Source organism: Nannospalax galili, unplaced genomic scaffold (assembly GCF_000622305.1).
Source record: "Nannospalax galili isolate Female #2095 unplaced genomic scaffold, S.galili_v1.0 scaffold976, whole genome shotgun sequence".
Classification (NCBI taxonomy): domain Eukaryota; kingdom Metazoa; phylum Chordata; class Mammalia; order Rodentia; family Spalacidae; genus Nannospalax; species Nannospalax galili.
The window spans coordinates 2,136,965-2,162,500 of NW_008339381.1; the positions used below are offsets into that span (position 1 = coordinate 2,136,965).

At 38.2% G+C, this 25,536-nt stretch overlaps 1 protein-coding gene across 1 annotated transcript in view; it reads right to left on the reverse strand.

Annotated features, from left to right (window-relative positions):
- Positions 1–24,453: 24,453 nt before the first annotated feature.
- The window catches only part of St8sia6 (ST8 alpha-N-acetyl-neuraminide alpha-2,8-sialyltransferase 6), a 149,284-nt gene continuing 148,201 nt past the window's right edge, over positions 24,454–25,536 (reverse strand). Inside the window, exon 8 of the mRNA XM_008833896.1 lies at positions 24,454–24,922. Coding sequence (XP_008832118.1) covers positions 24,454–24,922 — 469 coding nt within the window. The remainder of the gene's footprint in view (positions 24,923–25,536) is intronic.

Consider the following 25,536-nt stretch of genomic DNA (forward strand, 5'->3'; position numbering starts at 1 on the left):
ACCTCAATTAACCCAATCTAAAAACTTGGGGCTGGAGAGACGGCTCAGCAGTTAAGAACACTGGCTATTCTTGCAGAAGACCCAGGTTAAAATCCCAGCACCCACATGACAGCTAACAACTGTCCGTATCTCCAGTTCCAAGGGATCCAGCAGCCTTTTCTGTCCTCCTCGGGCATTGCTCGACACGGATGTACTTACCTACATGCAGGCAATACATGCATACACATAAAATAAAATAATAAATAAATATATTAGAAAAACTCTCTCATAGACATGTCCAGTGGTTTGTCTCCTAGGTGATTCTAGATCCTGTGAAGTTGACAGTATTACCCTCACACCGGGGAGGAATCTTGCTGGCTCCAAGAGTTCCGTGGTTCTTGGCAAGAGTGCTGTTTGACAAAGTTCCAGCTGAAAGCCGATGACTGCTGCTCTTTTGGTGGATATCCCTTCCCTAGTTACTCCTGGGTTTTGTAATTTGTATAACCTTCTCTTCTTTAAGTAGTCTGATAACCAACTCTGATGTTGGAATGAGAAACTAAACGGGGAAAATCTCTGCCTTTAGCAGAATTATTATGTTACTGAAACAAAATGAAAGTAATAAGATAGACGACTTCCTCCTATGACTACGATCTCGTTTGGACCTGCATTTGTGATTAATAATGAGGCTTGGTTTCCCCCAAAAGGAAAAGATAGCATGCAATAGATGCCCTGCTGCCTTTTACAGGAGTTTATGACTTTAACCCTAAATGAGGAACTTTTGAGACTAAAGTTTGGTATAAGGAAAAACTATTTGGCTTAGGGAAACTCCTTCTTGGATAGAAAGATTAGCTAAGTCAGTAAAAAGCTGGTGGTGCATGACCTCTGAAGAAAAATTGCCTATTCTTTTACAAAGACTAAAAGTGATTCAAAAAGCCCTTAAAGATAAATGGCAACAAAATAATAAAGGATATTGAAATAGAGAAAATAATCATATGACTCAAAGAGTACAAAACGTTCAGGAAGAAACAGCAAAAGGGGGAGGAAAAAGATAAATTAGAATATTGGTTAGACAATAAATAAAGAGTTGGTTATTCCCATTCCCATGAGAAAAATAATTCTCTCAAATATACACGCCTACTTGTAAATATTAAATTCAAAGAATTAAAGGGCAAATGGGGACAGGCTGTCTTACACTTCTATGGTAAAATAGAAACCGCAAGGCTATAAAGAAAACAATGAAGACATTGCTTGGCTATGTTAAGAAAAGGTTAATCATTGAACTTTGTACTTTCCTTTTACTGTGATTATTGAAAAATATTGTACACTGAGAAACACTGTGCAAACTCATGGTTTGGTTTATGGTCTGATGCTTTGCTGTTATTGTAAGCTTTCTAATTATAAATAAAGGTTGTAGAAGGCTGCTTCAAGGAAAAGAGAAGTAAAAGACATTCGGGCTGACCTCCCCCGAGAGGGTCAGTGAACAGCCTCTACTAGAACTGCAATTGTGGTTTCTGGTACAGTCATTTCTGCCGCCGCAGTTACCTTCACCCCTTCAGGCCCCGGACTCAGCTGGAGCTGGACTCCAGCAGAATCTCATACCTTGTACATGATAGGTAAGCACTCGACCACTGAGCCATACCCACAGCCTCCTTGTGCTTGCAATGGTGCCTGTAGTGTCTCCCTTTTTGGTGTCTGCTTGACTCAGAGACCCTTCTCTGAGTGCACCCCCTTTCTCTCACGCCCTCCTCACAGTCAAGTGTTGGCAGCCATGATTTCGCCCCCTATATGTTGAGAAACAGAAATTTACTGATTGAGACCAAGGTGCCATTTTTGCTTACTTCACACATGAAGCCAGATAGCTCTTGGATATAATATCAAGTTTCAGCAAATTTCCTTTTTTGCAAGGTATTTTAAAGTGAATTTGCTGTTGTTGGAAAATAAAATGCCCATGTGTGCACCAAAGATAATAGTACTCATATATGAGGGGTAATTGTATAAGTTAGAGGAGATACCAATCGCTGAGTATATTCAATAAATGATAATTATTGTCATTATGTTACTTTTCCTGTAACTTGAGATTATACTTATAATAAAGCCATTTTTTAGAAAAATATTTTGAATTAAGTCAAATGGTTAAAAGGGGTAAGAGGACATTGATAGAATATATAATTATTATAATCCATGCTAGCATACTTTTCTAGAAACTCAGGTATGAAATTTCCATGGTTTTCTCGGTAATACTGCTGATGGCCACAGGGCTCTTGTTAGAATATTCATATGCACATAGATGCACTTCTGTATAATGATGTATGTCAGGCACGTGTGTGTCTTTTAGATAAAAACGATGCATTTTCATCTCCTATTGAATTATGATTACAATCACCAGGACAGTTTGAATATCATCTAATCAAGACTGTAGTAGATTTTATTAGATGCTTATTCCATTTATGCAGTTAACTAAATAAGCTGGAAATTACCAACTATATTTATGAATTCTACAAGTTTCAAACAAAACTAAACATACCTAGGTAACATGTCAGCGTTTGTGATTATGTGTGACTAAGTAGCTCTGTCTGTCCATGCAGGCAGAAGCACTGGCCACTGTACAGCTCTGGACCACAGAAAACCGCTCAAACATGTTTCTATGTCTGTGGGATGCATGTTGATGGAAGCATTTAGAAATTAGGCACCAAAGACAGATACAGCCTCAGATGGAAAGAGGCAAAGTCCTAAGACTGCTGCCTGGGAGGGATCTGCCAGCCAAAACACTCGCTTTGCAGAGCTGGAAATAATCATTGTTGGAACCAGTATACATCTTGAGATGTGTTGGATATGCTTTGTGGCCTGACTAAATTATACATTTAAGTTTTTTTTTAATTCACTTGAGTTTTTAATATCATTTTTCTCATTATTTTCTGATAAAGTGACTGTGTGTCACATTTCAGGAATCACCTAAATTCAAATAGCAGGAGACTGAGAATCCTGTCACCTAGTCATAGGCCATGAAATCAAATACCTGGGAAAACTTATCAGAGAAACATTTTGTTTTAGATTTTGCATCTGGAAAAGCACAAAACACACCAAGTACATATTGAATATTATACAACATAAAAATGAAATATCAGCAACAGCCATCAAGTTCTGAGGAAATGACCAACAGTGAATCAGATGTATCTTTGTTGTGCATCCAGGGTTTAATAAAGCTCAAGGCATAGTTACCAAACCATTTTAATAATATTTCATTTCTACCTTAAAAGCAAGCAGCCATTCATTAATTTTGCCTCTCTCAAATGTTAACATTTTCAAAATCCTACCAGTTTAATATATCTTTGTAAGCAGTGGCTGTTAACTTATTTTGAAAAAAAAAAAGCTTCCTGTAAGTACAAACTTGTAAAAGCTATGCGAAGGGGCATTTGGCGAGAAGAACAATAAAATAGTGGAAAGCAGGTGGCTATGAAAATCCATGAATGGAGAAATAAGCACTGAAAGGCAGCCATCTATATACCTTTGAAGAAAAACTATATGGTGCTTCACAATGCCGCCGCGGTTAATTTCTTCTTGTTTTAAATTTAGAGCCCCCCTCCCAGATATTTCAATGTCAGTATAATTTAATATGTAATAACTGACTTTATTTTCTTAGACACTGTATTGCATATCATCAGCTTTAAGGTTTTTCTTCTTTAACATATCACTACTCCTCATTTTAACGTGTCTGTGAATAATAGGAGCTGACAACAGGGTCAGTCAGCAATGGCTGTGTGTTTTGAGATCCTGTGTGCTGACTGCCACACTTTCCAGTTCTGGTTCATTTACTATTCCCCAGAACCTAAGGGCAGACCTGTCAGTAACCATTCATATTAGTTGGTTCATGTAAATGGTACCTCTTAGATTATATAGTACAGAAGTATGTGGTGGCCCTAAATTATTGTTATTCTCCCATTACAAATGAGGAAACAGGGTCAGATAGTGGGAAGTTAAAAGAAAATTTTAAAGAGCAGCTTGTACAGTAGACTCTCTTCATTGAGGAGGTAGGAAAAAAATCAAGTAATTTTTAAAAAATGCTAGTAAGTATTAAATAATGAAATTAAATTGGTAAGTCTGGTCTATAATCCCGGCCTCCTCTTGGGCATTTGATTCTGAACTGATGCTGAAAATCCTTCTTCTTCCATCCAGTGACCAGGCACAGTGAGGGGCTTCTTTTCTGATTTCCCACAATCCTCTGAGCACACATTACTGAATTTTATTGTAAGTTTAAAAACTATATTAGCCTTTTATCTAGAATCTGAGTTTCCTTTTTTCCTAGTGCTACAGATTGAGCCCAGGGCCTTGCACATGCTAGGTAAGTGCTCTCCCACTGAGGTCTACCTCCAAGTTCCTTTCTTTTATTGATTTATTTTTATTTTATGTAAATGAGTGGTTTTTTGCCTGCGTGTATGTGAGTGTGCCACATGCATGCAATGTCCAGAGAGGCCAGAAGAGGGTGTCAGATCCCTTGGAATTGGAGTTATCAACTGTTGTTAGCCATTTGTGACTGCTGGGAACCAAACTCTTGTCCCCTGAAAGAGCAGCCAGTTTTCTAACCACTGAGCCCTCTCTCTAGGTCTTTGCTGAGTTGCTTAAGCATAAACCATACCATGCTGATATATCTAGCAGCTAGGACAGAATAGATGCTTTGTTAATATTTAAAGAATTAGGGAAAGAAACATTTGTTTTCATACAATAGCACATGCTAGATTTTAAAATTGTTTTTTTCATCAATCACATTTGAGATTGAAAAGCTTCAGCACATTTAGAAAGTCAAACTGAGAGGCTAGGGATGTAGGTCACTTGGTAGAGTGTTTGCCCAGCATGCATGGAGCCCGTAGTTTAAACCCCAGCACTGCATAAACTGGGTATGGTGGCAAATGCCTGTAATCCCAGAATTTAGGAGATAGAGACCCGAGGACTAGAAGTTCAAGGTGATCCTTGGCTACATTGTAAGTTGGAGGCCAATCTGGGATATGTGAGACCCTACATAAATTAATTAATTAATTAATTAATTAATTAAACTGAAAGGAAAGTGATGAAAAGATGATTTGGCCCCCAAAAAACAGCTTTCTAAAATAGCCTTTTCATGAAATCCTTGGTCTTGAGCTCTATAGGACAATTTGGCAACAAAAAATATCACATATCTCAAGTTAAGACAAATTTAACAGTAAAAATTGTGCTCGGTTATGACAATCTTTATTGTGCATTTCTTCAAGCCAGGACTAATTGGAGCTTTTAGACTATTTAATGTTCAAGAAAAACATATTTATTTAAAGTTACAGCCAATTATTGTAGAAAAATTTAAGGCAATTTAAGGAAATAATTAGGTGTATCTGAAATTCTTCCAAGAGCCATCTGCTTCTAAAGTATCCTGTCTTTCTTTTCCTTGTCCTGGACAAACTGTTGTCCACTGGTTGATTGACTTGGGGCAGTAAAGGAGAGAAGTGAAGAGGCAAGGCTGACAGATCTGTATGACCAGGTCTTGCTGAGACCCCACTGCTTGCCAAACAGGTACAATCTCCAACAAGGGAGGGAAGCTAGGCTAATCCATCCAGGAGGTCTGATGTACAGTTGGAACATTGGCAGACTATGACAGCTTTGGACAGACAGGAGGTCTGATGTACAGTTGGAACACTGACAGACTATGACAGCTTTGGACAGACAGGAGGTCTGATGTACAGTTGGAACACTGACAGACTATGACAGCTTTGGACAGACTGTAGGTCTGATGTACAGTTGGAACACTGGCAGACTATGACAGCTTTGGGGCTGGGGGAGGGGCCTAGCTAAGTAGTAGACTGCTTACTTAGTGTGTATGAGGCTCTGGGTTCAGTTTTCAGCATCACAAAGTAATTACAGCAATAAAACATCTTTAAGCTTTGAGACTATAGGGAAGATTAAATGAGAATGAACTGATTCTTCAGGAGTCTGTCTCCCATGAAATGGCTGAGGGCAGGAATGTTGAGCACCTTTCCTGATGCCGATCATTAAACCAAGTTTCTTGGCCACCTCATGTCTCAGAAACCGGCAATCCCTATCTCCAACTGCCCAACATTATACATGTACTTTTATTGTTTTTCTACTGAGGATCTTGAATTGAAAGTCAAACTTGTCATATGTGATGGGTAATGCAAGGACTTGGTACATTTCTGTTTCTTGCCTTGTAATGGTACCCACGTTGCGCACTCACAAAATGCCTGTAGGCATGTGGCTTGATGAGGAAATGTCAGAATTCATTGGTTCTAACTTATGGATAGAAAGAGGGAACATAGCCTTAGAGTACATGTCTCGGGGTGGCTGTGGAGGCCTGAGCACACATTTGAAGCAGGCTCACAGTTCTGCTTGAAGCAGAGTCAAGTTAGAGGGACCATATATGGTCTTAAGCAAAAAAACCTTGACACCAGAAAGCCTATGACAAAAATGAGCTGCTCAACATTCTCTTTGGGTGCACACAAGTCAGGGCCTTCGAGGACCCAAGGATCCTGTGCAGTTTATTTATTGGATGCAATTGCAAATGGGGGAACCTGCTGACTCTCACCTCTCTGGATCTCCTAATTTACATCCAGAGGCCATTGAGCTTTTAAAAATTCCAGCTGAAAAAGAATTACCATAATAAGAGTCTTGAGGACTGTTTTCAACCTTTATTTTCTGGTAACTTAAAGTAGTGCTCACTAGTTGACGACAGCATAGCAAAGCATAGCAAAACCTCTGTAAAATTAATTCCAAGAAATCAGTACACGATATACATATGTATATATGTAAATAATACTGTTATTTTCTGTCAAGAATGAGGAGGCAATCTAGCATGTTTTTTAAGAAGAAGTTTTCTTTCTGAAAGTCCTTACTAATTTGATTGAAGTTATGTAAGAGGGCAGCCTTGTTCCTGGAAAACACTTGCTGATTTAGGGCAAAGGATCATGATCTCATTTTACCCTCAAATCATCCATGAATCCTGTGAAGAGGTTAATGGAGAGCTTATTATGTAATTCTTGCAAATTCTCTGTAAATGCAAGCTATCTCAGTGTGAAAAACTGTAAAATGCTGTCTCTCCAGGCCGCGACTGAGTGGCTGTGTATAATTTCATTTAAGTTCCTGCTCTTTAGAAACCTCAGGTTCTTCATTTGTAAAACAAGGACAAAGCATTGCCAATAACTTCAAAAGAGTCAATGAAATAATCAGTAACTCAAGAAAACTTAGTTACAACTTCATACAAATATTGACCTGAATTTAGTTTTCGGTAATTACAAGCAGCTAATTCCTTACATGATACCTATCACTGTGGCAATAAAATGTGCAGAAACCATATTATTCAAAGAATATTTACACTCAATTATATTTAATTATTGTAAATGCAAACATTGTAAAAAAAACTATGATTGAAATAAGACAAATTATAAAACAAATATATTCATCCAATGATATTTCCCAACATAGACTGAATAGACTGAGACCTTTAAGGCATTAATATTTATTTAGAAACCATGGAATTTTAGTGACTTCTCAAAAAAACAGGAAAGACAGACAAAAAACAGGAAGCAAAGAGATGTTTCTGTAAGTTTTCCTAGATGCAGCCCAAATGTTATTGCTTTCAACATGTATAGACAATGAAGCCTTTGACTGTTTTCTCTCTGCCATGGAGGTGGGAGAAATCTTTTATCAGCTGAGAAAAATAAGTATTGTCACCTCCCCATGAGCAGGCTGACATTCAGGTTGTAATTAAGACCAGTGCTATTTTCCACAGTAGATTTGTTTTTTCTGATACTTATGAGAGCTATAATTACTCTGGCGACTTTAATGCCTAACCTTAATTGTACCTAGAAATATGTTGGGATACTGACAATAGTTAAATGTTAAACTCGTTGAATGGCAGGTACTTTCGCCTTTAAGACACTGAAATATTAATTTACGAAGGTAATCTGTGGAGCACATTTTTAGCATAAAAGAAAAAAATGGTGCTGCTCACTTACAGGCTGGGACTTTCCACATCACTTAAGGTAATCAAGACAATTCCTCACACAGGCCAGCCTGATCCAGGTGGCCCCTCATTGAGACTCTCTTCCTAGGTGATTCAAGGTTGCATCAAGTTGACAATTAAACTCTCCATCACAGGGCTGGAGAGATGGCTCAGTGGTTAAGAGCACTTGTTTCTCTGGCAGAGGATCTGGGTTAGGTTCCCAGCACCCACATGGCAGCTCATAACTGACTATCACTCCAGTTCCAGAGGGTCCAACTCCCTCTTTTGGCTTCCACAGGCACCAGGCCCACAAGTGGTGCACACATACATGCAGGAAAACCATTCATAGACACAAAAATAAAATTAAAAAAAAACAAATAAGCAGCAACCCAAACTATTATTAATTTTCGCAATATGACCAGGTAGCACTGTCTTCTTGAACCTGAGAGAGGAAGAAATGCTGCATCTCTGGACAAGAAGTATGTGTGTGTGTGTGTGTGTGTGTGTGTGTGTGTGTGTGTGTGTGTGTGTGTCTGTGTGTGACTGTGTGTGCATTTGGAGGCCAGAGGATGCCATCACGTGTCTTCTATCACTTTCCACATAATTTTCTGAGACAAGGTCTTTTGGTGAACCCAGAGCTCACTGATTCAGCTAGGGTAGTCGGCCAGTGAGCTCCAGGAAGGCTGCATGTCACCAAACATCTCAAACATATAGCAGAGTTTCCCACTTTGCTGTAACCCACTTAACTGGTGTTTCCATAAATGTATTTGAAAAATGTTTTTAAAAATATTTTATTTATTTAATGTGTAGCAGTGTGTTACTTGCATGGATGTAACCCATGTCCTGCAGTGTCTATGGAGGTCAGAAGAGGGCATCAGATCCCCTGGAGCTGGAGTACAGGTGATTGTACAACACCATGTGGATGCTAGAAACCAAACCCAGGTCCTCTGCAAGAGTCAGTGCTGTTAACCACTGAGCCTTCTCTCTGACCCCTTGGAAAGTGTTTTGATTTCTTTGTTCTCTTTCTATAAAAAGTTCATCAAACTGGCCAGGCGTGGTGGTGTATGCCTTTAATCCCAGTGCTTCAGAGGCACAGGCAGGCAGATCTCCGTGAGTTCCAGGCTAGCTGGGCCTACAGGGAGACCCTGTCTCAAAAACATCCAAAAAATAAAAAAGTTCATTAAACTGTTATCATGTTGGAATATGGATTTTGGGGTAACCTAAATCTGTGTTTCTGGGCCGTGGTCTTTCATATTTGGCTCCAGAATTATCTCTTCTTCCCTTTGATGTTAGAATTGTGCTTTTGCATTGCCATCAGTGAGTCATCTACTCCAGCTCCTTCCATTTTTGAAAAGAAAAATATTTGCAATCACAAAGAAAACGTCATTAAAAACATCTGTCTTTGATCACCTCTTAAGTGGGGTGGGGAAAGCTGCCTCCATCACTCTGGTGCTGGAATTACAAATGCAGATTGCAACACATTTTGTGTGTGTGTGTGTGTGTGTGTGTGTGTGTGGTGTATCTGTTGGTCCTGGGCATCTGAACTCAGATTCTCATGTTTGCATGGAGGGCACTTGATGGCCTGAGCCATCTCCCCAGGCCTGGGACAGAGATTTTAAAACCTACGCTTCAAATTTTTGACTATGTTGTATGGCAGACCCTTGTGGGATCTTATTTATGAATTCCAGTTTCAAAAAACTCTACAGGACTGCATCTGTTGGCATTCAAACTCGGCACCTCTGAGAGTGAAAGGATGAATTCAGATGGTCTGTGAGAACCAGGAAATGGGATTATTCTGTTAGGAATGGATTTTATGGGCTGGTGAGGTGGTTCAGTAGATACAAGTGCTTGCCTCACAAGCCAGCATACCTGAGTTCAATCCTAGGGACTCATGGTGGAAGAAGAGAACCAACTCCTGAAATCTGTGTTCTGATTGCCACATGCACCATGCTTGTGCAAGTAGGTTTTTACACACACGCACACACACACCGTATACACAATAATAATAAAAAAAAATTTTGTTAAGCAGATTTATTTACAAAATAGAAATTTTCCATAAACCATTGATTTAGTGTTACAAAATAGAAGAAGGATTAGCTTAGAGATGTTGTTACTTGGGGACCATCCATTCCCGTGACTAGACTGCTACGGTGTTCCCAGTATAGAGACTTTCATGATTCTTAAAAAAGAGTGAGGTGAGAAGCTCACGAGAAATTCACTAACCTGAAGTTTCAAATGCTTTGAACTCTTTAAACAAAGTTGTTAAGATATATATTTACCCAAAGATCAAAGGCCCCTGAAGTCTGCTATGAGGTGAAGTTTTAATAGCTGTTTCTAAGACTTTACATATGAGCAAACATTTCATTTCCCATATTTGATGAAAAATTAATCAAGTCATTTTCTTATAAGAAAAGCAAAGAATGAACTTACACATTTCATTTTTATTTAATACATGAGAGAGCAATGCCAACCCCAAAAGAACTGTTAAACGGTAGTATTTATATAAGTATGGCTTCCAGAATAAACACATTTCATAGGTCTTAATGAATTTTCTGGAAGAGAATTTAACTTACTTATGGAATATTCTCTCAGTGATTTTCAGGATTGTGGCACTAGGAAATTTCAGGGTACAAGAAAAGGGCCATGAAATTTGGAGTGACACTGGAATTCGAACTATTTCAATCCACTTAGCAGATGAGTGAAAGGGAACATTTTCCTTTTAGCTAATGTGGTTGGTGCCCATTCAACATCTAGACCTCCCTTTGCTCCTCTCAGCACAACCCTGAGTGTGAGCACAGACCTGGCCTCCCTGGCACTGTGTACCAGAGATAGGACTGTCAGCCTGTATACAAAAATTCCTTTGTGAACAACTGATTCAGGTATGGGGCACACAACCAATTTGGGCCCGAAAGAAATAAAGGCTTTCTGGAGTTCTGTAGGAACTTGGTTCTTCTTCCTCTTGACCTGGTCCAGAAGTGACCTTGTCCTCCTCGGACATGTACCAATGAGCAATGTGACTCCTGGAGGCATCATGTTTATCCAACAGCCAGTCTTAGACTGAGGTCAATACACAGAGCTAAGCTGGGCTGAGACACTCATGGGAAAATGAGGGGAGGAATAGAGGATTAAGCTGCTCTGTCTCTGGACTTCTAGATCTGTGGACCAACACAGCTCAACCCACATTAATGGGGCTTTTGATATTTGTAGCAGAAAGGACTAGCGTCTTTCATGGTTTCTCATCTGTGAAATCAAATGGATAGCTACCTTGGAATCTTGGAAGAATTAATTATAAGACATGAAACATTATTAGTGGTTGGAATGGCACAAACTTTTAATATGTGGTAACAAACTTTGGATACTGGCTGTCTACATTCTGCAAACTCCCTGTTAATCTTGCTCACAATTAACTTAGGCAATTATTTAGCAGCCTTGATTTTTATTGTTTACATTTCCATATCTGATGATACTGATGGTATTAGCTACCAAAGCCCACATTGTAATAACTGAGATAAAGATTTTAAAGTTCTTTGTGATCATCAAAAGACAAATAATACTCCAGTGATGTTTTATTGGATAACACACACACACACACACACACACACACCTTCAAAAGCCCAAAAGAGGGATTAAGTTTTCATATTAAATACTCATTTTAAAAAGAATTCAGGTGTATACAACAAAATTTACCTAATATATATGATATATGGAGAGCATTCACTTTAATGATAATTCCTTAATTCAAAAAGTTAAAATGTAGAACCTATTTTATTAAAAAAAAGAATAAAATGGTTCAAAAATAAGTGGCCAAATTCTAAAATTTTAAAAATTGGTGTAATATTTTTCCAAAAAAGTCAACAATAACAATAAAACTAGAAATGATAAAATGCTGAGCATGCTCAGAGACCTTGGGAAGTCAATGTGTACTTGACTCTTGGCTCTGATATGTGTATGCCATATAATCTTGGGCAAACGTCTTAGGCTCAGTTTTTTCATTTAGACAATGGAGAGACAAAGGACAAGTGTGGTGGCTGGTGCCTCAGATCCTAACACTTGGAAAATGAGGGTCAGGAATTCAAGGCCAACCTGGCCTACATGAGAACAGGCCTCAAAACAAATAAATAAGACAATAAAAATACAGATCCACCTAAAAATTACCTAAAAGTATATCAGAAAAAGACAAAAAGACAAAAACAGGAAGAAATGTCCCTCATAGACTTCAGTTTTCAGTAAGACATCATAGGCTGAGTTTGTGTGTGGTTGGCAGCTAGGCTTCCACATGGCCAGCTGTATCGCTGCCTGTCACGCCAAGTCAGCATGCCATAGAGATACTGCACATGTATGTTTATGCTGCACTATTCATAATGGCCACAAAATGGAACCAGCCTAGTTGCCCATCAACAGTGAATGGATGGAGAACAAGTGGCCCACAGACTCAATGAAATTATATCAAGCTATAAAGAAAAAAAAAAAAACAAAGCCATGACATTTGTAGAAAAAAATGTATGGAACTGGAAATCATATTTCCCAAATAAGCCAGACTGGGAGAGACAAATATTCATGTTTTCTCTCTTATGCAGAATCTAAATTTAAAGTTGTAAGTGTGGATGTATAAATAAATGTTTGTGCTTATGTACATGGGTATGTGTAGGTTTTGGAACTAGAAAGGGCATCATGAGTAGAGAGAAAGAGACCATAAGGGGGCAGAGAAAGGGAGAGTAAAAGAACAACTGTGACGTGACAACACAGTGGGACCATCTGTAGGGAAGGAACTGGCCAGAATGAAGCAGGGCAATGGGGAAGGTAGTGGGGAAGGGGAACAGTGAGAGCAAGAGTATGATGACACAAATGTATGAAAATGCCATAGTAAAACCAATTACTTTGTATACTAACCTAAAATTAATAAAATTAAAATAAATAAAATTAATATTTCTATAAAAGCAAGATAATTTACATAAAAATACTAAAATGTATTGTGCTATGATATTGTGGATATTATAATACATATGGAGATAAAATATATGACATTAAATACACACGATGTAAACATACAAACAAAAGGCACATTTTAAGATCATACAAAAAAAAAACCCAACTATATGCTGTCTCTAGTAAAAATAAATTTAAATATAAAGATACAAAAGTAAAACAATGGAGAGACACGCTAACACAAATATAAGAAAGCTGAAATAGGTACAATAATATTAGGTACAATAATAATAAGTACAATAAAGTAAATTCAGAGTAGGAAAAATTACTAGGGCAGAAAGGATCATTTCAGAATAATAACTGGGCCATTGATGAAGAGGATACAGCAGTCTTACACATGTATGTGTCTACCAACAATGCTTCAACATACATTAGTCAAAAATTGATAGGCTAGAAAGAATAAAGAGATCCACAACTGTAATTAAAGATTTAACACTCTTCTATTTACTTGACAGAATGAGTATATACAAAATTAGAAGACACAGAAGATTTGAATAACTATGTCAACCAATCTCACATCACTGACACTTGAACTTTCCACTCAACAATGGCAGAATGCATATTCTTTTCAAGAAGACCACATTATGGGCTGTAAAAAAATTTCTCAAGAAGTGCAAATGGATTCAAATCACATGAAGCATGTTTGTTCACAAACCACACTGAAATTTATTTAAGATATAAATTATTTAAGATATTTAACATATCTGGCGAAAAGTTCAGAAATGTTTGGAAACTAAATGCAGACTTCTCTACATAACCTATGGTAAAAAGAAGATACTGAAGCATAGTTATAAATTATGTTAAAGTCAATGAAAATAAAACTATGACATATCGAATTTGTTTGAGATGGGGATGCAGCTCAGTAGCACAGTATCTGCCTAGCATGTGCAAAGCCTTGAGTTTGATCCCCGGAACAAATAAAATTGTGGAGTGTGGTCACCACCAGTGGCGGCTCCTCCTCCGTTCTCAGGGGTGCGGAGGCCACTCTTCTGCCTGCCCTGGGCTGAGGCAGCTCTTCTGCTTGCCCCTGTGCTGCCTCCTGTCATCACTGCTTCTACCTGTCCTGGACCCTAGGGCTGGTGAGGAGACTGTGTCAGCAGAGCTGCATTCAGACACAGGAGACCAGGTTCAGTGATACAGGTCTGGTTTATTGCAGGAAGGCCCAAGCTTATAGAGGGGTAGCGGTCCAATCACAGCACAGCAAGTAGGATACCTTATTAGCATAACAGACTTAACGTCCTATCACAGAATAGCAGTTAGGATGCCTCATTAGCATACTGGGTTTCAGATTACAGAGCCTGGATTCCTGGAAACCACACGACTCTGTTGCAATATCTAAGTGTTGCAATTTTGGGATCTCAAGGGTGTTGAGCTCTAGGCATCAGTCTCATGATCTGCCAATGGGAGCAAATGTCACAAGGCGTTCCTTGTGGCTCCAGTGGTCGGGATCTTGCCTTGGGCCTGCTGTATGGCTGTCAATAAGACTTTCACCCTAGGCTCAAGCTTGTCTCCCACAGTGGAGAAAGTATTTAGAGAAAAATGTAGCACCACATGTCCATGTTAAAAACAACTGTAAAAATAAAAGTAAATGAAACAGAAAAAAAAAAAAACCAAAAAGAATAAAGATCAAAATCCAACCGAGACTCAGAAACTGGTGGTGATGATCAATCAGGGAAAAGGAAAGGCACAAATTACCATCATAAGAAACAGTAAGGCGGGAAAGTCACTGCACACTCTATAGCATCATGTGAAGAGGAAAAGTTATTAACAACTTCGTGACAGTAAATCTCACAACTTAGATTTAAGAGGATATATCCTTTATTTCAATGTATTTTATGGGATTTTTGTGCATTTCATACGTTTTGCTTCAGACAACCTTAATCATCTTTGTACTCCTCCCCCATCCACATCCTTCTATAGCTGCACCTTCCACCAGATTTAAAGTATTCTGTCAAATGTGTTAAGGCCTATCGAGTCAAGTTTGTGTATCCAGATGTCCCTCAGTACAAGCTCATCCACTGGAGTCTAGTCAGCCTATCTAGAGTTTCTCCCTTAAAGAAGATCTGCTCTCCCTCACCCAGCAGTAAACTGCTGCCAGTACTTCCTTTGCTAAGGTTGGGGCCTTGCTGCCCATTTCCCCAGTTCTGTACTGGGTTTTTGTCTGCTTGTGCATGCTGTAACCATTGCTATAAGTTCATATGAGCAAGTTCCAAAAGGCCTGGAAGCCTGTGTTTCCTTATGATCATGTACCAACCATGACTCCTGCAATCTTTCTCCCCCTTCTTCTACAATTGTCCCTGAGCCATGGGTGGGTGAGGTTTAATAATAGGAGCCCTATACAGGGATATGCACTGTACAGTCTCATATTCTCTGCATTCTGGCCATCTGTAGCCTTCTGTGTACATCACACTCTGTTGCTTTGCTGGTGAGAGTTGAGAGATACATTAGTTTTCTCCCTACCCCCTGTTCCACTATGCTCCATAAGCCTTAGGTGTAGAGGTTCCACTGGTTATGTCACTGAGGGATGGAAGAAATTAATTCTTTGAAGAACACAAACTACCAAACATTACTCAAAAACAGTTCATCTGAATGGCCCTGTGTCTATTCAAGAGATTGTTTAAAATTAAAATCATTTCCTTATGGCAAATTGTACACCACTGGAGAACTTTACCAAACATATGAGAATGAAAATACCCAAACTCATGCAAATTCTTTCAGGATAATACACACACACACACACACACACACACACACACACACACAGAATAAGTTTAGAGTATTCACAATTTCTTATTTAAAGACTTGTTACAATGCCACAGTAATCAAAATGAAATATTGGCTTAAAAATAAACAATTCAAGCCAGGCGTGGTGGCACACATCTTTAATCCTAGCACTTGGGAGGCAGAGGCAGGCAGATCTCTGTGAATTCAAGGCCAGCCTGGTCTACGTAGTGAGTTCCAGGACAGCTGGGGCTACAGGGAGACCCTGTCTCAAAAAAACTGACCAATCAATCAATCAATCAATCAATCAATCAATCAATCAATCAAAATAAATAAACAATTCAATGGACTTAAACAGAATTCAAAAATAAGCCTAAATATAAATCAATTTATTTTCAGTGTGAGTGCAAAGTATGTGGGAAAATCTCTTCAAGAAACTCTACTGAAAATTGTATATACATATGTTAAATAATAACTTTGAACTTTACCAAACATATAAAAAACATAATTAACTCAAAACAGCTCCCATACTTAAATGCTAGAGCCTAACCATAAACCGTCTAGGCTAAAACACAGGTGGAGGTCTTAATGCTCTTGGATTTGGCAAAGAATTTGTAATGTCACAGAGAAGTTTTGAAAACTCCGTAAACTAATCTTCAGTAAGTTCAAAATTTTGCTATTCAATGCATAGTATTAAAAACTAACACATCACCAAACAAGATATGTGATAGGCAAACAAACACATGGAAAGATAACCAAAGGGAAATGTGAATTAAAATCACAGTGCTACAACTGTACACTCAATCATGTCTGGTTATAAAAACTGCACCACATTTTGTCAAAGATGAAAGATGACTCCAACTAGCATACACTGCCACTAGGAGCATAGGATGTTCTCTCTCTCTCTCTCTCTCTCTCTCTCTTTCTCTCTCTCCCCCTCTCTCCCCCCTCTCCCCCCCATATAGCTCTTCCTACTCCCTCCCCAGTTCATGCTCAGTTGGTATAAAAATCCAGAGGGAAATGTATTCGTCCGAAGTCCTACTGAAAAACACACATACAATATACATATGAGTGCGTGAAAGCCGAAAGCTACATGATAAATGCAGTGCCAGGCGGGGGAACCTCCCTTCGAGCTGTTGGTCAGAGTGGTCCAGGACACCCCCAAAAGAATGCTGGCTATTTCTGAAGCCCTTGATTGCTTCCCGGAAGCTGAAAGTAAGACCCTACTGCTGAAGACAGGACATACTTTGGACATAGGATTGGAGCAAATGAGCTGGAACTGATCTGGAAGACTTTTCCATGAAGACTAGCTCCTATAATAGCAGAGGATACGAAGTCAACTGCCAAGGGAGAAAACCAATCAATGGCTTCATCTAGCTGTAAAGTCTATGAAGCACAATGACTCACCCAGCAAATAATCTGTGCTGATGCAGTAATGACACTTTATTTTGGGGGTAATCAACAGCTGTGTAATTGGACATAAGGCCCTTTCAATGGGAGGGAACTCATATGTGTTACTGTAAACAGCCAAATACACATGATTGGAGAGATCATAGATCCTAGTGAAAACCTACCTCTGTCACAACCCTAGTCTAACATGAATCTTACTATATTCTAAATATGTGTCTTTATATCTAAAGTATACTCTCACAACTCATCAAAGAAGTTTCTTTTTGTAACAAATGGAGATTACAGAGTTCCATAACCGATCAAACACAGAGTAAAATTGTCTGTGAGTTGCCCAGTCCTAAGTGACACATCTACAATGCAGCCCTACATCTAAGGCTTAGGGAACATAGCAAAACAGGGGACAGAGAGAATATTAACGCATCTCTCCACTCTCACTCGGGAAGCTTCTTCATGCAACAGATAGTAATGAACCCCAAACTGGCCAAAGTATGGAGAATAAGAGACTACAGAGAACTTATCCCTGAACAGGACACCTATATCAAACCTCCGACACCCAGGGTTAGGGGATCATTGCAGAAGAGGAGGAGGAAAGATTATTAGAGCTGGAGGTAGTGGCTAACCACAAGGAAACTGGAGTTTTCCAGACAGTTGGAAAGTGACTCATCTGAAGTTACAGGAATGGTAACAGGATGCACAAGACCCTTGTAAACTCAAGCTAGACAAAAACACAGCATAGGAGTGGGGAAGTGGGGAAGAAACCCAACCTTAGCTGAGGAAGCATGGCAATCAATAACTACCGGGAGAGGGAGAGTTGGTTTTCCTTAAGGATGTGATGCTCCATAGGTTAACCAGGCTCCAGTGGATGGACACACACTAAAGGACATCTGGGGACACAAGCTTGACTCTATAGGCCTTAACATACATGGCAGGGTTCATGAAAAGTGGTAGGGGGTGCTATAAGAGTTCAGACAGGGGAGAGGTCTAAATATGATCAAAATATTACATAAATTTTTCAAAAATTCAATAAACATGAAAATAGTCACAATCATTTTGGAAAAGTTTTAGGGTCTTGAATTTTTTATTTATCATTGCTATTGTCATGTGCGTGTGTGCGTGTGTGTGTGTGTGAACTGACTCCATTTTGTTAGTTGTTAAAGATGTTAGACATGCACTGACCACATGACCTAGCCATTTCTATACTAGATATTTGCCCCAATGAAATGACAATACACACCCTCACACAGAGATTGTACATGAATGTCCACGATAACTTTATTGATAGTGTCTACAACTGCAGACACTGAAAATGTACGTGAACAGGTGAATGGATAAACAAATTGTGATACATTTATATAAGGGGATTCTACTCAGAAAATAAATGAACTGTCAATGCACAAACGATACAAATAATCTCAGTATTACGTTGAGCAGAAAGAAGAGCAAGGAAAACATGAATGTGCAGCGTACACGATTTCATTTGTACAAAATTCTTAAAAAATGTGAACAGTCTATACTGTAAAAACGTATGCTAGGCCATAGAAAAGCAGATCAGTATTTCCTGCGGTGTGGAAAACACAAGACAGAAAAGTACCTAACTCACTGACTACAAGGATGCACAGGGAAATATTGGGGGGTAAATGGATGTTCACATTGACTGTGGTGATGGTTCGTGAGTACACACAGGTCAAAACTTTTCAAGTTGAACATTTTAAATGTGTTGAGTTGATTACATATCAGCTGTATTTAATGATACTATTTTTTTCCCCTTTAAAACTGCATACAAGGGGAAAGTGGCTTTACAGTCAGGTACACGAGTTTGAATGCCAGCTCTGTTCCTGTAATGCAACTTTATGTAAATTACTTACAGTGTTGTGTTTCAATGGACTGCTATAGTAAAGGCGATAACATATGTTTTATCTCTAAGTCTGCTTCCATTACCCTCTCCTTGATGGACACACTTCTTGTATGTGACGTATGTCCTTGCTATGTATTAATGTATATGTTTTAAAGTAACTAAATGGCATTGTGCTATAACTGTTAGTCTTCCTTCATGCTGAAGTTAAGCTCTCTCTATACATACATCGCATTGCTTCTGATCACTGTATGATTTTCCACATTATGTACCCACCAAACTTAATTCATCAGCTCCACAAGAGATGGACAACTCTTGGTCCACTTGTCTGCTACGAAAAGCCATCATGAAATAAAAACGTTTTGTACTTGTCTCCCTGTTAAAGCTCTCTGGCACATATATCCAAATGTGAGATGGCTGGACCACAGGAGAGCTGTATGACTGATTTTACTCAGTTCTTCTAAACTTCTTTCCAAAATGTTGAATCAGTTTCTACTTCCACACACATTATGATTCAATGATGTTGGGAATGTTTACAGTACGATGGATATAAAATTCACTGTTTCTCATTTCTCTGTTTACTAGTCAGTTTGAGAACTTACTATTCTTATTAGCTAATCATTGCTTCCCTCTGTAAACTACATTTTTATTAAAGTTTTCTCATTTTAAAAATGACTTTCCTGTGTTTTACTTGTTGATTTGAAGTCTCTTGAAATCTCTGACATGAGCTTATAAGCTTTAAGATGTCATTTAATGACTAGAAATCTTTCATTTTAAAATAGTTACAGTTGTCATTTCTTAGCCTAGTTCTTTTAAAAATTATTTTTGGTCATGTGTAGCAGAACAAGTCTTATTATTTTCTTTTATTGGTTTTATGTTGTTGCCCTTTCACCCTCTGACCTGTCTGGAGTCCGACTTTTCACATGCTGTGATGTAGACATTTATTTCTTTCCATGTAATGGTCTGTGTTAAGGAGTCTGGCTGTCTCCATTACAGAAGCAGGGCATCTTTACTCATACATCACTTGCCAATTTTTATAGAAAGAATGCTCCTGGAAGAATGTAGATCTAGAGTGATAAAAGTCAAGAGATGCTTTTATCCAGCCTTCTGAAACCACACATAAATAGGAAACATTAAGCACAGCTAGTGGTTTTAAATGAAGTTTTGGATGAAATATGGAGAAAGAGTCTTAGAATGTCTATCAGATGGAATAGATTCCTGCAATGTCTTCTCCGTTTAATAGCATAATAATGTTTCTATGTAATATTATGTAAATAAAATATTTTATATGTCTACCTCTGCAATAGATGTTTAGGATGTTAGTACACCTATTCTCCACAAAACTTTTCCAGTTTTCCAAAAGCTTTATGAAATTCCTGGAATGATTCAGCACACTTGACAGGATACAGCATTTAACTAGTAAAAGGTTTTGTAAGCAAGGAGAACGATCTAAGCAAAAATGGGTCTGATTTACAGACCAATTCAGTATTCTATACATAAAAAGACCTCAGGAAAAAATGCCCTTGGCTGTCTGGCTGAAAGCCCACACATTTACTAGGTTCAATTTACATGTGGAAGAAATCATATGTCATGAAACTCATGATCTTTTTTTGCCTATTTGTTGGGAGGAAAAAACAGCAAGGCTTCAAGAACTGTTACACTGTGTAAAAATAGTTAAAGGTGGGTGCTGAGTCCACGGAGTCCTTCTCAGTGCCATGCAGCACTGTGGGTGGGGAACTTGAACGCACGTTTCTTCTCTTCCTTTGTACTTGGTAAAACATAATTTGGAATTTCATTATTCTCTTACATTGCCCAATGATGTTAACCAAAAAATATAAAATTCAACTGAGCAAGCTAGCGTTTCTTTAGAAAACTGAAGTGTGGCAGTGTTCTGAGAATCCTAACTAAAAGTCTACCATTGCCTGGTGCCAGTACTCAGACTTCTTATCGCCAGTGCCCGTGAATGCACCTGAATTTAGTAGCAGAAGATAAAATTCCATCCATTTAACAGCATTTAAGCAACGTGTGCTGTACAGAGATTCCTTGAAAGTGTTGTCATCAGATTTGATGTGGTTAATCTACAAGTCTACAAGCAGTTAATGGTCTTTCTTTGTGTTTTTGTCTTGATGAAAGGTTGTAATATTATTATCCACCATTACAGAACAAAAAGAATTTATATAGCTGATATGCTATGTTGTCAAAATCCATGTTCCATGACATTTGGTAAGTTTTTAATCATGTTCTGTTTTGGAACAAAAGGATATCACTGACACATCCTAGTGGAACAGAGAAGGTCGCGGTCCACCACAGAGGAAACATGCTGTTGTAAATGAGGTACACGAGCCTTCTGCCCCAGTCAGATCTCCACAGCATACGGACTCTTCCAAAGAGAGTTAAGTAACAGACAATAACCCCAAGTTATGGTGAAATCACAACCACAGGCCAATTCGGGAAGGAGATACAAAGAATGCACCTGTTACAGGACATACACACGGCATATGGTGCACACAAAGAACATGAAACATGAATTTTCACAGAATAACATCAGCTTTGTGAGTCGTAAAATATGAACCATGGTTCTTTTTGTTCTCTGGCAGGGAACTGCACCAAGATCAAAGCACAAAGGAAAACTAGGAACTCCATCTCGTAGGTCTGCAAATTCACGACCCTGAAGTCTGGCTGAGGCTATAGAGCTGTGGTAAAATGTCAAACATGCTCTCAGGAAAACACAGGTATGAAGCAAGAAGTGAGCTGCAGAACCGTGCAGGTGGAAAGGTTGGTGTTTTTCTCCATAAAATGTTTCACAAACTTTTTTGTTTTCCTACTGAACTTTTGCTGAAACCTGGTTATTATGATCCTTGACGTTGTATTACTATGCTAACTTCTGCAATCCATGCCAGTAACACTGGAGACTCTGTTTTCATATTCTAGAGAAAAACTCTAAAAGTAGCATCTTATGTGGGAAACCCTCGTAAGGTCCAAATGTCCTAACTACATGTAATTTTTATTAGAATACCATGTAGCATCTCCACATTATATGTTTAATAATTCATTTCAGTATAGTCTATAACTTTTATTCATCAGTCATATATTCCCAATACCATAAAAAAGAAATAATTTGTTTCTATTTACCACCTAATATTTTGAGGGATGTTTTATTACCTATGAAAATACTAGTTTTCTGATTTATCATTAATATTTCTTTACTAAAAGCATGATTAGAACAGTACTGATGTTTTTGCAGATTATTTTAAACTAATTAAATCCATTAGCAGCAATAGAAAAAAATCCCATTTACTAAAAGAAAGAGAATAAATTAGATCTTATGTAACAGAAAAAGCATTTTACTTTTTGGGAAAATATTTATGTATAAACTTTTGATCCATTTATAAAGCTACTAAGTTTGATTTGCTATAAAAGAGGAAACAAAATATGAACTGAAAATAACATCACAAATGTCAACTACAAATTAAAAATACACTGTATGAGAATGAATAAATATAGCACAGTGGTTTTTAAACAAATATTTTGGATGTTTTAACTTTTATTTCATGTGCATGAGTGTTTTGTGTGCATTTATGTCAGTGTACTCATGTGGTGCAGTGCCCACAGAGGTCAGAAGAGGTGTTGGATTCCCCGGAACTGGAGTTACTGACAGTTGTCAGCCGCCATGTCTGTGCTGGGACCAGAACTCAGGTCCTCTGCAAGAGCAACCAGTGCTATTAACTGCTGAGCCATCTCGCCAGCTCCCTGACACAGTGGTCTTAAAAGAGAACAATTGTTAAATATACATATACATATGCATACATAACAATAATATTCAAAGACAAGGACAAAAAATTGAAAAAGAATGAGAGAACATGGGGAGAGTTAGTGGGGGACAAGGGGCAGAAATAATGCAAAGACAGTATCTGTGTATGAAGTTCTCAAAAATTAAAATAAAATTAAAAAAAGTGTATTTGGCAAAACATAAAAGTGGCTCAGGTAAGAATTAAAAGGTTATATTTATAACTACCCTGGCATGTGCTATAATGTCCTACACTCTCATTTTAGGTTTCTTTGGAATGCTAATGGATGAGCAGGAATGTATGCCTGTGAATATTTGTGTAAGTCAAATAACCTTTTCGATAAATGTGAATGTGACTTACATGAACAGGTATCATTGGAATACTAGTAAATGGAACAAGATGCTAATATTTAATACCTATTCAAGTTTTAGTCTATACTGGTGCTTAAATTATTAGCTTGATTTCTCATGAGAGCATTTATCTTTCCTTGAGAATGAAGTGTTGGGCATTTTCATTTGATTTCATACGTGTTCCTTTGAAACACTTCATCAGATTTAAATTATTCCCATTTTACTGATGGATGCACGAGCCGTCACCTCAACACAATGTACTGTCTCCTTCTCATATGACAGCTTTTAGGGCAAAGCCCTGATCTCCCTTCTTGTGTCCTGATTTTGATGAGTTCAGAACCCAGGGAGCAGCTTCCTCTTCCTCTTGCCTAGAGTCCTCTTAATTTGCTAAGAACTTACTCATTTCCTAGTTTTAATTTTGAATTCTCCTCATCTCTGAAATAGATGCATTGAAATAGATTCCACTAAAACATGTATTATTCCTGCTGCAATCTGTGTTCATAACCATCCTTATAGTTTATCAGTCAATGGTGCGCAAGCACGTTTCCTCCTGCCAGAAGCAATTCATCTTCATGCTGCCCACTCAGAATGTGACCCAGGGTCCAACATAAAAAGGCTGTTCAACATTAAAGGAATTGAATGAGTAACCCCACAGACGAGACAGCAAGTAAGAAATACTGGATATTGTAACTGTGTCACTGAGTGGAACCTGTCCATGGGAGAGAAAGAGTCGGAACTTGAAGCATGAAGTTAATATAAAATGATAAAAGGGATAAAAATGCAGACAAATAGAAAAAGAAATGCCTCAAACCCAACCAGCACATCAATGCGGACCATGACAGCAAATTGGATCAGAAGCACGCCACAGCCAACTGAAAAGAATTTCATTTCTGAATACTCAAGGCTTTCTTGTTTACATAATTTCCTCATATGTCCACATTTAAGACAGAAAGAATGCTAGGAAGGACATTACTAATAAAGGTGTGTGAATGAAAATCAGTGGATACTTGTGATTCTGCTCTTCTCTTCAGAAAGGGTCTTCAGCAGTTTCATGATCGCTCTGCTGAGGGTAACATAAATATTAACAAGGAAACAGTCTACAAGCCCCTCTTCACACCATCTTCTATGCCAAGAGTTTTACAGATGATCTCATTTGACTTATATGAGTCTGACATCATGATCTCCATTTTCAGGGAAAGAAACTGAAGGCTGGAATGTCTGAGTGACTGTGGAGGCTGCAAAATTAGTGGGGAGCTTTGGTCTCAGGATGTTAGGGAGCTCGCCTAAAATTCTCCCATAATGCTCTACGCCTTCCTCCTCTGGTGTTTGGAAACACCGTTACTCACCTACTATTTCATATTAAAATTATTCTCATCTTAAGAAACTTTAAGCTATTTCACATTTGCTAAACTGTAGCTTGAGAATTCCTTTGACATGAAGTTGGAGGATTTGGCTGTATTCTTTGGGCATCTGGTGGAAGCCACGTTTAGGCAACATGTTGTCATAGTAGTGATGACTGACTGGTATTTGGTCAACAGTTTTAGAGAAGGGCCAGAATCCATAGAGCTTCACGTTTTCGCACAATTCCACCGCGATGCTTGTGATCATCAGACCTGTGGATAAGCGGTAAGCGGTCACCCCTTTAGTTCTCCAGAAAAGGGCGAGATGTCTCAGGTACTTGGGATGGAAAAAGAGAACCTTTTGCCTCACTTTAGATTGTCTGAGCGTGTAGTACACTTTAAAAGAGATGCCGGTGTTGGCTCTGAAGGAAAACGCGGGCAGGAGGAGGAAGGCATCTCCGTAGGCGGAAATGTCCTCCAGAAATACTGCTTTCTTCTCCTTTAAGTTCCCATATCTGTCGATTTAAAAAAAAAAAAATCACAATCACAATGGTTATAACAATGTTCAAAGTAGTGATTTTAGTAATGTGATGTTGAGTCTGTCACTGGTCAAAGGAAAAGGAACCATTCATATCCATTATATGGAAACATCAAGTAGCAAGTAAAAATTCAAGAGTTCAGCTACAAAGACTTCAACCTCTTAACCTCCTATACAGGCCTTTCTCCTCTTATTTTATATTACAGTTCAACAATATTTTCTAATGTTGCTTTTGATTTTAATACCTTTAAATGTATTTATAACCAAATTGCATAGCATAGATGTCTAAATATATTTTTAAAATTTTACGTAAAATTATAATTATCTACTAAATATATTTAGCCACAAAATAGAAGTTTCTTTTCAAAAAGCATTTCTATTTAAAAATATATATGTATGTACTCTGCTAAAATTTCTTCCACGCATTGTGCTGTCATTGTATTATGAACCTTAGGAAGCATTCCTTTAAGCATAATCGTGTTTTGAAATCAGCTTTTACAAGGGAGGTATAATACTTTGTTTTCACTCAAGTAATTATTTGGAGGGTTATATTCTAGTAACAACGACCTTTTCTCTCTTTGGAAGTATATA